The 16,494-nt window shown below is 46.9% G+C and overlaps 1 protein-coding gene across 6 annotated transcripts in view; it reads right to left on the bottom strand.

Moving 5' to 3' along the window:
• The window catches only part of LOC147885191 (UDP-N-acetylglucosamine transporter UGNT1-like), an 82,564-nt gene that overhangs the window by 42,436 nt on the left and 23,634 nt on the right, over window positions 1–16,494 (bottom strand). For all 6 annotated transcript variants that reach the window (XR_015543543.1, XR_015543544.1, XR_015543545.1 and 3 more), the window contains one exon: window positions 10,334–10,554. Coding sequence is in view for 2 of the 6 variants with exons in the window: in XM_087397379.1 (XP_087253505.1) it covers window positions 10,334–10,460 (127 nt within the window). In the remaining 4 variants the exon portion in view is untranslated. The remainder of the gene's footprint in view (window positions 1–10,333; window positions 10,555–16,494) is intronic.

The raw sequence follows: 16,494 nt of genomic DNA, 5'->3' as shown, positions 1-16,494 counted from the left end.
TGTCTCTAATGCATCAGCTCCTAATGCACATGATGGAGGGGATGTTACAGCCAACTTTGTGGAAGAGCATTATGCCTTTTTGTCTTGCATTTCAGATTTTCCAATGGCTAGTCCAGATACTACAGCCACTCTTGAGGATGACCCATATGCTTTCTTGACTTGCAGCTATGACCCTTCAAAGGATGCATGCTCTTTCAATGTCAATGAGACACTAAACACTTGGTATTTTGATAGTGGTGCTTCCAAGCACATCACTTCAAGAAAGGGCCTTTTTGCATCTGTGCATGCACCACCCGCTAAAAAGAAGGGGACATGTGCAAACAATTCTTCTTATTCACTATATGGAGTGGGTGACATCTTACTCACCTCCACAGATGGCACAGATTTCAGAATTACTGATGTTCTTTATGTGCCAGGTATAAAGAAGAATTTACTTTCAATGTCCTCTCTCAATCGAGGAGAATTTCACGTCATATTTGATGATGCTAAGAGTGCAGTCCGAGAAAAAGAGAATGACTATGCTTTGATGTTGTCTGGCACTTTGTATCGGGGTCTTTTTCAGCTTGACATTTATGAGAAAAGATCCGATCTTGCACTTTCAGTGAGCACTCCCGCTGCTGCAATGCAAAATGTGGAGTTATGGCACGCCAAATATGGGCACATGAGCTATGGCAGCTTGATGACACTTCAGAAGCATGCTATGGTTGATGCATTGCCTTCTTTGGAGTCACCTCCTCATGCATGTGAGGGATGCATCCTTGGCAAGATGCATAGATTTCCCTTTAAAAAGGATGGTGCAGTAAGAGCTACTCACAAATTACAGCTAATACACAGTGATATTTGCGGTCCCACGAGGACACCTGCTTTTGGTGGTTCTCTCTATTATGTTACATTCATAGATGACTACACCAATTATACTTGGATCTAGGGTATGAAGAAAAAATCAGATGTGTTTATGCATTTCAAACACTTTGTAGCCATGGTTGAAAACGAAACAGGACTCAAGGTGCAGACACTTCGCACTGACAGAGGGGAGGAGTATATGTCTCATGAATTTGAGGCATTTTTGAAGGAGAAAGGCATCACACATCAACTTACAGTGAGGCTTACACCTCAGCGAAATGGCAAAGCTGAGCGGAAGAATCGCACTCTCTTGGAGATGGATAGATGCATGCTTACTAATAAGAAGTTGCCTCACAGATTTTGGCTCAAAGGCCTCATGATGTTTTGAACCGGGCTCCCACAAAGGCTTTGAAGACAATCACTCCTTATGAGGCTTGGCATGGGAGAAAGCCTTTAGTGGATCACTTTCGAGTTTTTGTTTATGTTGCATATGCCCATGTGCCTGTGGAGTTTTGACATAAGTTGTCAGATAAGGTACTTAAGTGTATCTTTGTTGGGTATAGTGCACAAAGCAAAGGCTATCGTCTCTACAATCCCGCCTCTCGCAAGATTTTTGTGAGTAGAGATGTTATCTTTTCAGAGAATTCAGCACATACACATGCTGAATTTACTCTTCGAGCTTCTTCAGATGATGTTTGTGAGGGAATGCTTCCTACATAATTTACAGCAACCTCCTACTCCTCCACATGCCCCTATTCAGCCACATGTTGATCTTGCTCCTCCACAGGGTGTGGATGAAGTTGTCACGCAAGAGATTCAAGAGATACATGCAGCCAAAACAGTTCCGAATTGGTTGCTACTACAGACTCTCAAGGAGAGTAGACTTGAGGCACCTTTGCCTAGCACGACTCGTAGTGCAGTAAGGCACACAGGGGGGACTCTTTCTAATGAGACAGCTTATGCAGGTACTCTTCTTGATGAAGAAGAACCTAACTCATTTGAAGAAGCCAAGGATAATGTGCATTGGATGCATGCTATGCACAATGAATTGCAGTCCATTGAGAAAAATCAGACTTGGGATGTTGTGGATTTGCCACCAAGGAAACATGCCATTGGTACCAAATGGGTTTTCAAAGTGAAACGGAAGCCAAATGGGTCCATTGAAAAGTACAAGGCACGGCTGGTTGCCAAAGGCTATGCTCAAAAAAAGGGCATAGATTATGAGGAGACCTTTGCTCCTGCATCCCAGATGACCACCATACGGTCAGTTATTGCCATGGCTGCAAATTTTGTTTGGAATGTCCATTAGTTTGACATAAAAACAGCTTTCCTTAATTGCAGGAAGAGGTTTATGTCAAACAACCTCTTGGATTTCAACTTTCGGACATTGCACGTCAAGTTTGCAAGCTGAATAAAGCTTTATATGGGCTGAAACAAGCCCCACGTGCATGGTATGCCAAAATTAATGCCTTCCTTGCAAGTAAGGGCTTACACAATATTCCCACGGAAAGCACCCTCTACATCAAGAAGGATGGGGGGGATATTTTGGTCATCATTCTTTATGTAGATGACATGCTGCTCACAGGGTCAAATTGCAGATTTCAAGGCTGAATTGAAAGCTGAATTTGACATGACAAATTTGGGCATGTTAAATTTCTATTTAGGGATCCAGTTCATACAAGACAAACGTGGCATTGTTATGTCTCAATCCAAGTATGTGCAAAATCTCTTGGATAGGTTCAACATGCAAGATTGTAAGCCTATAGCCACTCCCATGGAGCCGGGGCTGAAGCTTACTATGTATGATGCAAGTGAATCAGTGGATGTCACACTTTACAACCAGGCTGTTGGATGCCTCATTTATTTATGCAATACACAGACCGATATTCAGTATGCAGTATCTCAAGTGAGCTTATATATGCACAGCCCAAAGACAAAACATTGGCAGGCTGTAAAACGCATCTTCCGTTATTTGCAAGGCACAAAGTCTTATGGCTTGATGTTTCCCAGGGGGGGTGACTTGCAGATGCATGCTTTGGGGACTATGACACCAAGTAGTCCACTAGTGGTAATTGTTTCTTTTTGGGCAAAGCTAGCATTTCTTGGCTGAGCAAGAAACAATCTACAGTGCCTACTTCCTCATGTGAAACTGAGTATAGGGCAGCTTTCATAGCGACAGTTGAATGTGTTTGGCTGCATCGTTTGTTTCCTGATCTTCATCTCTTATTGGAGGGTTCTTCCCAATTCTCACTGATAGTCAGAGTGCTATAGCAGTGGCAAAGAATCCTGTGTTTCATGCTCGCATGAAGCACATTGAGATTCATTATCATTATGTCAGAGAGAAGTTGCATGCAGGGGAGATCAATATGATCTATGTGTCAACACATGACAATGTTGCAGACATCTTCACCAAAGCACTTCCACGTGAGAAGTTTGAGGCATTTCGCAGTGCCCTGAACTTGTCTCCTTTTGGTGATTGCATTGGCACTGCAGGGGGATGTTAGAATTATTCGCATATTCTAGGCAGTGGCCAATGTAATTAATAAGTGAGTTAGGGGCACTTTTCCCTTACTAGGAGGTTTTTTCCCCTAACCACAATTAGAGGGTTAGTATAGTTTTGTCACTTGGACAAAACTATCCTCACACTTATCTTATCTTCTTCTATTGCACACTACGTTTTGCTCTTGCTTCCTACTCCCTTTCATTCTCACAACAGCAAGACAAAGGACCAAATCTCTGAACTTTGAGGAGCTGGGTCCCTTATTGCTACAGGAAGAGGCTCAAGAGAAGCTCTATAACAAAGACAATGACGACAAGGTGTTGCTGGGATTTCATTTCTCGATATGCTTCTTTTGTTGTAGGCCAAAGGGAGGACGGGTTGAAATAGACCCTAAGAGCATGGTGCTTGGAAAACTCCAGGTTGTTTACTCATTATGAGGGGGACATCTAGGAGATTATGGCATCTAGATTGTTCGAGCTCAAAGGCAGGAACGTGACTTAAGGTGGTGGTGCCATCTGGTACTACCTTGGATGGACATGTGTACCAGGATGGTTTGCTTGTGCAGAATCGGACCTAAAGGATCAAGAGCCATTGATTGAAAAGCCATGAATCGGAATCAACACCGGATTGTTCCAGAGGGTTTCATCATGGGAGTTGCTGGAGCAGCTTCATCAACGAATTGGCATTGAGCCAAGATGTGTTGGTGAGAGGGGGTGTTGGAAAGGTAACCTCCCCATAGGTAGGCCCCCAATGAGGAGAGCATGGGCCAGGGAGACCTAGGGCAAGACCTGTCACATGGGCATCTGCCCAGAGAAGAGAGAGAGAGGGGGATGCCATATGGGCAGCACCTCACACAGCAGAAGGCGCATCAGATGGGGCAGCAGGCTGCGGTCAGAAATGAGGGCTGCAAAAGGGCAGTCCCCTGCCCTTAAATAGGGCTGAGGCTAGCTGGCGGCCAGCACATAGCCCCAGAGAATGCCTTGTTGCTTGATTTCTGGGTTTGTGACTTTTGGATTCTTGCATCGTTTGGGTATACCACTTTGGCACAGTCTTGGAGGGAGGCATAGCAAAAAGAATTGGAGGCTCATCATCCTGTGAGTCCCCCTCTATTTGTGAAGAGGGGGGTGCTTGGACAGTCTTGACTTTGTCTCTCGACTTGGGCTCTGAATGTCGGGGAGTGTTGTCATATGCTCTTCCTCTTCCATTGCTCTCCTCCCTTTCCCTCTTCCATCGCTCTCTCCCTCCTTGTTCTCCCTTCCATCTCTCCCCCCCTCCCCCTTCTCCCTCTCTTTCCCCTCTCTCCCTCTGCTCAACAAATCCTCTCCCACTATCTCTCTCTCCCTCCCTCTTCTCTTCCTCTCTCAGCCTCTCGCCCTCCTCTCCTGCCCCTTCTCTCCTCTCCGCTAGCCCCCTCAGCCTCTCCCCCTCAACCTCCCCCCCCCCCGCTAGCCCCTCTGCTGAGCCACACCCCACCCGCTCTGCCTCCCCTCCCCTCAGCCTCTCTGCCTCAGCCCCACCTCACCCGCTCAGCCTCTCTCTCTCTCTCTCTCTCTCTCTCTCTCTCTCTCTCTCTCTGCTACACATCCGGACGTAGCAAGATACCATGGCTAGCACTGTCCTCTTCTATGGCACTTGCTGGTTTGCAGGACTAGGGGTCCACATGGACAGACTACCTCGTTTCCAGTACAACATGGACGCTCCTTTCTCTCCCCTCCTATCACACGAGGTCAACCAGGTTATCCGTGAGGATCTACTACAGCTACACACATTCTGGACTTGGTTGGGCCTAAGTGATCTTTGAGTGAAGCTGGGCTTCTACAAAGATCACTTCTTACATATCGCAGTGGAGGTTTCATTAATCCACCAGGATACCTGCAAATTCACCTACCCCACTCGCTGAGGATCTCTCTTGGGCAGTTCCGGATCTCTTCTCACAGACTTCGTATCAAGAGCGGCAGAGCAGAGCGGTTACCTAGGGAGAGGCGCATATGCACACTGTGTGACATGCAGGAGGTTGAGACACAGGAGCATTTCCTGTTTACTATGAGAACTGAGGGCGTTTCTACTGCCTCTTCAAAGATAGTTATGGGGTTTTGGCCCGTTTCCTCTCCTACCCAGACCAACGATGTTTGGCTGGTTTCATTCATGAGGTGCTCAAACACCGAGATAGGATACTCCGAGCACGGAGACAGGAGCAGACTTCTCCCCTGACTGATACCTCTCAGAGCTCTATCACGGAGTTCTTTAAGCTAGATCACATAGACTCCCATGAGGCGAGACCTCGACGTGACCGTGACCCGGAGCCAGTGACTCAGACAGAGGGTTGACTCACATATCATACTTGGGGACATCCCCTGCGTGTAAGGATTCTCCCCCTACCCCGCAGCTAGTCTCTATAGTCAAAGATCTTGTTCACATTGAAGTACAAACTACTAAGAAGGAAGTGATTGTGGAAATGGACACCAAAGCAAGTAAGTCTGATATTCAAGCAGAGATCAAAGAACATGAAGCTAGAAGTGATAATGTGTTGAAGATTAGAATAGGGGGACTCCCAGACGATTGGTACAAAAAGGACACATATAGTGAAATATTGACAAAGATCAAAGCAAGCTTGCCCAACATTGAATGGGTGGATGATGATGAGCAAGATGATGACGACTCCAAGCGAACTTCTATTATGCACTGTAAAGGTCATGCAATCCTTACACTGAAGTCAAAAGATGTGCGGATCAAGCTTCTTCGACAATCTTACAAGCTGAAGGGTACCAAACTATGGATAGCAGAGGAGCTTACACAGGCTCAACTCAAGAAAAGGCAACTGAATTAGCTAAAGTCAAGGCTGCTAGAAAGGAAGGAAAATGGGCAGTTTATCGTGAAGGCGTAGCCCTAATCAGAGAGTTTAAATCAAAACTGAAAGACTCTCAATCTTAAACTGATGTATGGTTGTTTACTCTTTCAGACTGTTATGTAGGTACTCTAAAATAATATGGGTTGCTTTTTGCACTCCTTGGGGCACATGGCTCCCTAAAGCAGATGTACTAGAGGGTTTCTTGCTGTCCCATAAACCTTTTGGTCTCCAGTGGACGTTAATAGACTTTCTTTCTTTCTTTTCTTTTTGTAAAGACGACATCTCTGCTAATCATCGGATATAGTCAAGATACAAAGGAGTACATGCTATATGATCCAACCACAAGGAAGGCTGTCACTAGATCTTTGTCACTAAGTTGCAGATTGATGAGTTGGGACTCAAGACTAACCACATGCGTCATACTCTGGGCCTCGAACTGGTCTCAAAGGATCTCCCATGCCTCTTTTGCAATTGTTGCCATTTGGATCAAAGGTATTATGTTGTCCGCTACCATCATCCTGTTGGAATATAAGTGGTACCTCCCCATTTGTAAGCCCCCATATGAGGAGAGCGTGGGGGAGGTGGACCATGATATGTTGGGGCTGCCACATGGGCAGCACATTGGCTGCCATGTGGGCAGCATACAAGCAAAGACAAGATCAGACCATGGGGCTGCCTCATGGGCATCACATAGGCTGCCATGTGGCAGCACTCAGCGTAAGTACTTGGCTAGTTGGAGAGCTTTTGATGGACAGGTGCTGTATGGATTACAGGTGCAGTCATCAGGAGCTGTACGGGGTAGTACTTAATAGCATGTAAGCAAGTTCATCATAGCTGCCCTCACAAAGAACCACGAGATGACAGACGGGTAGCTTCGTTCTTGGAGCCTGCGTGAGACACAAGAAGCATGAGCAGAAAGCTTGGTTCGCTGAAGTGCTTCATGGAGCTGCGCAGCTAGAACCCATTGAAGGAGGCTATTGTCATCTTCACTAGCTCGTCGCTCACTTAGAGGCTCATTGTGCATACGCTGTTAGACGTGTGTGTGGAAGCTTGCAACTGAGTCATTGATTTTGCTGGAGCTTGGCATTTGCAGCCGTTCGGTTCGTTGGTGGTGCTAGCTACTGGAGTCCATCTAGCCTAGAGATGTTGTTGGAGTTGCCGTCGTTGGTAGTTCCTGTGTAGACATGGGAGCTGCTAGTGTGTTGTGGGTAGCCGTCTATGGCGGTCCGTTGGTGGCAATCACTATCTTGTCCCTTCTTGCCACAACAGCAAGCAGTTTGCAAGCTAAAGCCTCGGACTCTAGACTTAGATGAAGAAAGTTGTCGATTTCTGAAACGACGACGACTAAGGAGTCGATCGGCCAGTTGGGAGCCTATCCTGTCGGCCATTTGTTTCATTTGACCTTCCAGCCTTGGCCATTTGCTTAGTCAAGTCTCCATGTGATTTGCCTAACGACTCTCTCGCTTCCTGCATTCCAAGCCGTTGGAAACATTTTTACTAAGTTAGAAAACCATCATTGAGGGAGACCAAGTAAGACGCTTTTGCCCTCTCTTGTGTGCATCATTTACAGTCCTCTTTTGCAAAATTTGGCATAGTACCTGTGAGTATCACGGTAGAAGCAATTGCCATTTGGGGTAGCACTTGCTTGCAGGAATTTACTTGAAAAATCAGGAAATATTACATTGGGGCAGAAAAGTGGTTGATAGCGAAGTCATATACCCAATTGGTGAAGGAGGAATGCATTTGAGCACTTGAAACAAGCTTTCGCCAGTAAATTGGAGTTGGAGCATGCATTTGAGGGTGTGTATGCCCAAAGTTGGATGCGCATGATGCCCAAAGCGTGGGATAAATTTCAGCTTGGTCAGCCATTGCAAGAGCACATTTGGAAGGCAGATTTTGGCCGTTTGATGCCAAAATATGCTCATTTACAGAAAGTGGCAAATGCAATAAGTGCATTGATATATGCGTGATTTTGTGCTCAAAAGTGGACTGTTAGGCCTCTCTTCCTTTTCAGGCAGCGCAGCTCTTCGTGTTTGTTTCTCGGAAGAATTGACCTTGACAACGACCTTTGGTCTGGCAAGAAGGGCTCACATGGCAGCACCTTCGACCCCCACTGTGGTTAAGATTATGCTCTCTCCGGAAGACAAGCAGCAGGTCAAGTGTGAAGTAGAGGCTTCGCAGGACAGGGCCCTGGTGGGTCGCATTGTTGGGCTCACCCCGTCAAGGAAACAGGTAAGGGATTGGCTTCAGGCGAGCTTAGCCCTAGGGGCTGACCACATCCAAGAGGTCACGATCTATGGGAGAGGAGTCTTCCTCATGCAGCTGAACTCCCCCGACACCACGGCCTCCCTTGTCGAGCAGAGCCCTATCCTACTAGGCCCTCATGTCATCTACCTCATTCCTTGGTGCCATGGCTTCACAGTCGAGGACATGGATTCGACTCATCACGTGCCACGATTCCCAGTGACGTTCCGCTTCCCGGGGCTTTCGAAGGAGTACATATCTATTCTTTCTTCCATAGGGAATTGTTTTGGCACAGTTCTAGCATCTCCGCCACAGACATCGGCTTCAATAGTGGCAGAAGACGGGGTCGCCCGCCTCCAGGTTATCGCAAAGCATCCAAACTCCCTCCAAGAGGAGATTCTCCTGGAGACCTTAGATGGAGGCGAGTTCAGACAGCGCGCGGAGATCTCTGGCTTGCCCGGGCAGTGTCTTCGGTGCAGATAGATGGGTCACCTGGCACGGGACTGCTTGGTGAGCAGGGTCCCTCACTAGAGACAGGAGCATAGGGAGGCTCAGCGTCCATTGGCCAAGCCCCAGCAGCAGGCGAGGCAACAACAGACTCAGACACCTTGGGTTGAGCCTTCCCAAGGGACTTTGACCAAGGTGGAGAAAAAGAAGCCCTCCAAATCAGCTCGAAAAAACAAAAGAAGGAGAGCCAGACTTAAAGAGCGCAAGAAGGCGCATACTTCTTTTTCCTATGTGACAGCTTTAGGCGCTGCCCCGGGCTGTCTGGAGCAATCCCAGGCTCGCCAACAAAGGCCCAGCAATAGGGCCATTTAAGGGCCAGCAGCCAGGTCTCACAGATTTGGTCTGTTCCAGTCGGCCAGCACACCAGGCTGGTCAGACTGAAAAAGTTGGCCTAGCCTCCTATATAAACCCTTCCCCATTGTTCGCTTCTGCATTCAGCAGTCCCTCCTCACAGCCTCTCCTTCATTTTTTTCCTGCCTATCTTGCCTACCTAAGACTCTCCTACAGGATCATGGAGCAGAGTTACTGGTGCAGCCTCTTGTTCCTTCTGTCTGTTGGATCCCTAGCGTGATCCTTGTTCACAGGTTCACTATTTTGGTGCTGCAATAAATATACAGTTCTGAACACTGTGGCTTTTTTCTGAGTTATCTGAACTTGAATCTGTATTTACGTGCTTGATAGTGTGAAGTGTTTCCTCGGCAAATCTTTCTTTTACCGTCAAGAGGCGGGGTGCTTCTGCAAGGCTTGACCTGCATGTGTCTTCTACATATTCACAAAGCGAGTCATCCGCTGATTGTATAGTCTTCCCCCCACCCTGGTTGTTGGCCCCTATTTTAAAGACTCCCTAGGCAATGAGCTGGGTTCTCTGAAAACAGACTGGTCAACAGCCAGCAGTCTCATTGTGCCACATGGATAGCTGATTTGCATGATTGGTTTTTTTTCTCAAGAATTAATAGAAAATTCTTTCTCTGGGGTTAAAAAAAGTAAAGAATCTCCAAAGATCTTCCTGGCGATCACCACAGCCCCAACCAACTATGTAGTATAATTTGATTATTTACTCATTTATTCTTATATCAACAATCCCAGTCAGTTCATTAGCATGTCAATTACTGCTATAGATTAAAAACCTCATGCATAGCAGAAGGATATAAACACTCCAAAGTCAACATGCAATGCCAAGAGTAGAGAGAGAGAGAGAGAGAGAGACAGAGAGAGATGTGTTATGCCAAGGCCCAAAGGCAAGAAAGGGATTTAAGTATTAGATTGATGCACAGTTTTCTGGATGAATTTTCACAAGCAAGTGTTTCTACTTCCAATGAGATAAAGTGCATCTTCATTTGAATCAAGGAAGAAAACAGGTATTACAACAAATGCTGTGAACCTGAAAATACCTGCGCAAGACATGTAACCCAGAGCAGCAAATACCCCTCTCCTACTCATTGTGGACTTCCGAAGCACCTCATCCTTTGCCAAACCAGGTGCGGAAGAAATCGGGAGTGTACCATTTGTCTTATTCATAATGAACAAATGCAAGTTGAACTTGATGATATATACTTATTGAACAGATGATACACCGCTTCCTTGGAATTTTATCGTACAATCCGTGAGATACCTATTGAAAGACCAAGCAGCCTAGTAAGACAAAAACACATCTTGCTTCGGAAGTAAATTGCTAGATCTTGCCTTTGCATTTCAGACATTTTTTATATCAATTCATACCCTCTCGATATTTAACCCAAATACACTTACCTGTCATGATTCATGTAAGTGAATGATAGAGATTGACATCATCGACAGGACAGAAAATTCTAGCACAGATGGAAAGGCAATTTGTTTAATTCAATCTCCCCTTCCATATTTCTTAACATGTCACGCATTTATCTACAAGAAAGGATCCCACCTATTTATACATTTTTCCTCCTCACAAACATCATTTTCAACAGCCACGAGTCCTTCGTATGATTCAAAGAGGCCAAATTACTTTTCCAAAGCTGGTAGAGACTTCGAGTACCCAGTCTCTTAATCATGCCATGTGCACAAGATGCATCATGCATAAAAATGCAATATAGCATTTCATTTACAGACAGATGGCATGTTAAGGGACTAAAGTGTTCTAGATCCAAGCTTGTAAACCCCCAGAGAAACCAACCTGATTGCATTCTCTTCTTCTTCTTTTTGTGGCGCTTGCAAACAGTTTCTGATGCAGTTTTCTTGTGGAAAAACAAAAAATTCATTGATATGGTTCAAGATTTATTTTTAAAAAACATCCCATTCCTTCAACATCAATTTGCAGTCTCTATTTAAAACAGTGTTTCTTAAACCAATTATAAAATTTAGGTGTGCATGCTACCGTCTAAACGAGATGAGAAGTATCTATATATGTGAATGCCTTCAGGAGATATAAGCACCTTCCTTCAACTCTATTTAGTCAAAGAAAATTTGGTTGTTGGTGGTTGACACTAACTGTAGATGTGCATGCCATATAAAGCACACCTAGTACAAGATCACAAAATTAAGGATCAAGATTGATGCAAAAGGAGAAATATCCAGAAGTTCAGAGAGAAACTGAAAGATTCTCAAAAGGAACTTAACAATATAAAGATTATACATTCTTCTAGATTACAACAGGATTCTAGTAGTAAGGTAGAAGCTCAGGAAGATTCTAGCTTAGAAAGGCAGAACAGCTTTGCAAAGCACTGCCTGTACCTCCACACTTGCACTCGACTCAGCTCCTCACCAATCAGACAGCCTTCCTTTTTTATCAGCTCAAACAAAGTGTTCTGTGCACTCAGCTCGTGGTTGTAAACTCTTCTCTTGCATGCATATGGCTCTGCAAAGATGCCCAAATCCATGATGGAATGACAAGACAAAGTGCAATGTCCAACAAGATTCCAAACCATTAACTCGATGATGCATGCAAGGACTAACTACTAGAGTCTTCCTTGTCCTCTGCTAGCAAAATTTCAGTACTCTGTTTTTAAGCAGACAATCTCTCTTACATAGCCACCACTAATTTGAGAGTGAGGATCATTAAAGGATTGATTTGCAGCTTTCTTGGACCAACATAGCAAGGCAGCAGTATAGCCATATTTGGCATTTAAAACTGAAGCAATCTAGACAGCTACCTACTATATGAAGTGAAGCAAGAATGTAAGCTGCTGCCAAGTTTTTCTATATATGGCTTCAAGTACGTGATTTATTAAATCTGTTTCTTCAAATTTTGATGTGTTTGTATACATTGCTGTGATTTCTGATATGCATTTTGTATTAATTCATATAATGTGGTACTTGTGTACTGAGAACCCATGGGAGAAGAAAAAAGCACCCAATGGTAGAAGATTGGCACAACCAGTCGAATCATTACTTCAACTTACAAAAAAACACCACACGAGATTTTGAAGGAATCTTTCAAAAGACCTCTGCGGTAAGGCATAGGTCCAACAACTATTGCAAGTTGGACATCTGTGCAATGGCAAACAAGAAATTTGCATCCTTTTTCTTTATAAAGTTCCCATGAAGGACCATCATCCATTATTCGACAGCATCGCTGTTATGTCCATAACTGGACTATAGCCAACATTGGACTGTATAGGGCTAATCTATGGGATGTAGTCTAACCCAGGGTTGAGACTAGAAATAGCGTGGATGATGTTTAGATCCTATGGATTGGGCTAGTCTACAAAAAGCATGGCTATTATAAGATTAGCATAGCTAATTAGGCGAAAGTATGACTCTTAAGTAAAGCTACTTCATGCATGCAACCTAAGTTTAGGGCTAACTACTACAGATAGCCAATGCTAGGCCCATAAGTATGAGCCAGGGGCTCAGCAGTCGAGGTTCGATGAGTTGGAGCCTCCTCTGGACGTAGACCTATTGGCTAGGAAGGGGCATGTGGTATGGGATGCATGTGTTGACCTTGAGGCTGGCTAGCTCTCGCTGTGGTCTAGACCTCAAGCTTGGGCTAGGAGATACACTATTTCCTTGGGGAGTGTGTAAGGTAATAAGTCTCTTTTTGTGATGTATAGTCTGTGACTTCGTTGAAGCCAGCCGACTTGTCTTGTCCCAGTTCGGGGCCCTTCTGCCCATTGGTCACAGCTTGTCCCTGGCCCTCTAATGGCAGCCTGGTGATGCTCCATATGCTGCCCACATGGCAGCCCTGCAAACCCTCTCAGTTTTTGCCCCAATGGCATCTCTGAGACCTTCTTGGTGCACCTCCCCCATGCTCTCCTCATTTGGGGGCTCACAGATGGGGAGGTGAAGTACCAAACTCCCTCTCGTCGACCCATTGTGGGCCAATCCCCACTCATCGATGTAGGTGCTCCATTGGCTTGGATGGAGAAGCCCTCTAGAACAAGTTGTAGTCATCTCTATTCATTGGTCTTTCGACCCAGAACTCCTGCTCCTCCAGGTACAGTCCCGTGCAATCGAACCACCCTAGTACACAGGTACAACCATGGCAGTACCGCAAGTCCATGGCACTATGATCTTCAGTTACGAAACTGCCAGTGATCTTGAGCAATTCTAGTAGAACCATCATCCAGCTGTCCCCCTCATAATGTAAGGACAGCCTGGAGTCTTCCAAGTACCACGCTCCCGAGGTTTGCTTCAACGTGTCTTACACTGGTAGCCAAGTAACCAACCTGAGCAATGAGACCCAAAAGGCTGATCCGCACACCTCTCCAAGCCCAATTGTATCTTCAGAAAACCGGGACCATGAGCTCTCAAGTAGGTAATCTTCTGATAACAGCATACTCGTTTCACCTATAGATGTCCTTGTCTCCACCACCAAGGCTTTAACAGGTTCATCAAGTCCACCTCCCAGCAACCTAAAGTCGAACCTCAAAGAAGCACCAATCCCTTTCTACCTTCCAGGAAGGCTCTCACCTTCCGATCTCTCATCACCTAAGAAGCATGAAGCAAAGATTCTTCCCTAGCATGCTACTAAGGTCGGAATGAATAGATAATGACATACATACCAGTAGATCCAGCCACTTGTTCTCCCAGTTCTAGTAATGCCCTATGGGCCCTAGTATGTGCCTTGTAGGCATAGGTATAGGCACTTAGTTTATTTTGTGCCTTTTATGCCACATAGGACACTTAGTCCTATGTGACACCTAGGACACTTAGTTCTAGGGTCTTTTTTTTTGCGCAAAAAGTAGTGCTAGTTATATTACTTGAAAGCGAGAGTACAAGAAGGCCTGAAGGCCAACAGGCTGTAATCACAAAACAGATTCAGCCCGAGAAGTCAAAAAGCTAAATACAAGCCTCCTAGGGCATAATCATCGGGGAGTGGACAAACAGCCACGGTGGAGGGGCGTAATGCCACTGAAGACTCTGAGTGGAGTGCTGGAAGAATAACTCCCGGTGATCCCAGTCACGAAGGAAACGTCGTCTCTTTTCCTTCCCTGCGCGGGACTCTCCCTGTATCTGATCCCACTGACCCTTGAGTGTGTGAATGATTGTGCTCCAGATATCTGCTAGGGTCTGAGTAGTAGAGGTAGTCTGAGCTCCTACAGTCTGCGCGCATCTGGTAGTCCAGATATGCCAGCCTGCGATGCTCCCTATGATCTCCCCAACGCTCCTGCATCTGTCTCTGTCAGATGCCAAGGGAAGCTGTCCATGTAAGCCCAAGTGGCCTGCGTGATGAAGAAGACGGGATCCTGTCTAGAGAACTCATAGGCCAAGTGATGCCCCGGCTCAGTGCTGCACCAACAAACGGCTCCCCAAGTGATCGGTCCTAGCTCGGGTGTAGTCCTAGCTAAGATCCCCATGATTCCCTTCCAAATCGTCTGCGCATGCGAACAGCTCCAAAGGCAATGCTTTAGGGTCTCCTCCTCCTGAAAGCACATCTGGCAATGCCCCTCCTGCCCCATCTGTCTCAGCCAGCTGCCAACTGGAAGCCCCTTGTGTACCACCATCCAAAGGAAGTAGGAGATCTTCCTTGGACGCCAACTAGCCCAAAGAGTCTTCCAGAAAGTGCGAAGAAAGACCAAGGATATCCCCTGGGCATACCAGCTATGTGCCTGTGTGGGTAGCCCACACTGGAGAGCCCCAAGAGCACGCCGACCCGTGCGTGCACTGTAAGAAAAGAAGGGGGTGGGGTTCTTTGAGGTCTCCGATGGTGGCCAACACCACTCCCCTGGGTCCCACTCCACCTCTGACAAGGAGCGGCCCTCCCAAATCCAAAGTCTCCAATCTTGGTCCTGTATAATCAGGGGGTCTATATGCCACGTCTTCCCTTGCAGCCCTACAATGCGAAGGCGCTGCCAGGGAAGCTGGGGGTCGATCATGGCCTCTCTGCTCTGTAGGCGACTATCATCAGTGATGGAGAAGAAGTGTACCGAAGAGTCCGAGAAGAGGCCTGCCACCACCAAAGGAATGCCTCGTGGAGTGAATTGTCCGAGCCACCTCTCATCTCCCGGGAAGAGCTGTCTGGTGTCTACGGGAATCCTCCAACCTACAGGGATGGCAGCATCAATCTCCGCTCGCCGAGCCTGGATCCCACGAGCCGTACCTGCTGCTGCTGCTGCCAGCTCCCCTGGACTCAGCAGACTGTAGACGTCCCTCCAAACCCGGAACGAGCGCGCGGGCCCACGCGCCCAGAGCGCCCAAGGGATATGGGATCTCTCTCCGAGCTGACGACCTGTACCATCTGTCACCTGGCTGCTCCAGATCAGGGGCTGTCTGTCTGTCTCCTCTCGGCAGCTAGGAGGGACCTGGGAGAGGCTGTGTCGCAACTTCCTCCAGACTGAAATGAGGCTACGCAGGAAGGGGAAACGGGGCTGAGTCAAAGGTGCTGAAGTGAAGATCCATCGGATAGAAGGCTGCCAAACACCCCCTAACTGGGGGGTACACCCACTGAGACCATGCTGAAGCAAGAGCTTCCACGTCTGTCCTCCTGGGGTCAGGCCGTGGATGACTAGCTTGCCAAGAAGTTCCTGACTCTGAAGCTCTGGATCTATGATGCCGAGGCCGCCCTCTGCTTGGGGGAGAATGACCGTCTCCCAGGCGACCCTAGCTCTGGTGGTGCTGGACCCGTCTGAACCAGACCATAGGAAGTTCCGCACCAGTCTCCTGAGCTGGGCTACACAAGACCTCGAGAACTTAGTTCTAGGGTCTAGATACAAGTACTATGTACTTCTCTTTTCTATTACACTAATTGACGTGACTGCTGCTATCTTCAACTCTTTGTACCTTGCACTCTCTCTTTCGTTTAACGATCCAACATGTACCAGGTTCAGCCTTGATCCAGCCCTCCGTGCATGTCCGTCCACAGCCGCCTGACATCCAGGCTTGCTCCTGGCCCTCCCCGTGCAGTTCCATCATGCTCCACCTGCTCCAAAACTCCACACAGGCTGACAGAACCATCCCGGGTCTGTTCCATGTCAACCACCAGGCTGTAGATTTGGCAAACATTCTCCAGATCTTGCCACGTGTCGTCGCAGCACGTTCCATGGGCTACTGCTGCTTCGAATCTGTACCACACATCTCCAAGCAGCTGGGTACACTTTGTTTGGGTGCTGCCCACGTGACAGTCTCTGTGCTGCCGGTG

Source organism: Dipteris shenzhenensis, chromosome 26 (assembly GCF_047967505.1).
Source record: "Dipteris shenzhenensis isolate YYH24624 ecotype China chromosome 26, Dip_SZ_1.0, whole genome shotgun sequence".
Lineage (NCBI taxonomy): Eukaryota > Viridiplantae > Streptophyta > Polypodiopsida > Gleicheniales > Dipteridaceae > Dipteris > Dipteris shenzhenensis.
Note: the sequence above shows the minus strand (reverse complement) of the source record. Positions and strands in the feature narration are given on the sequence as shown.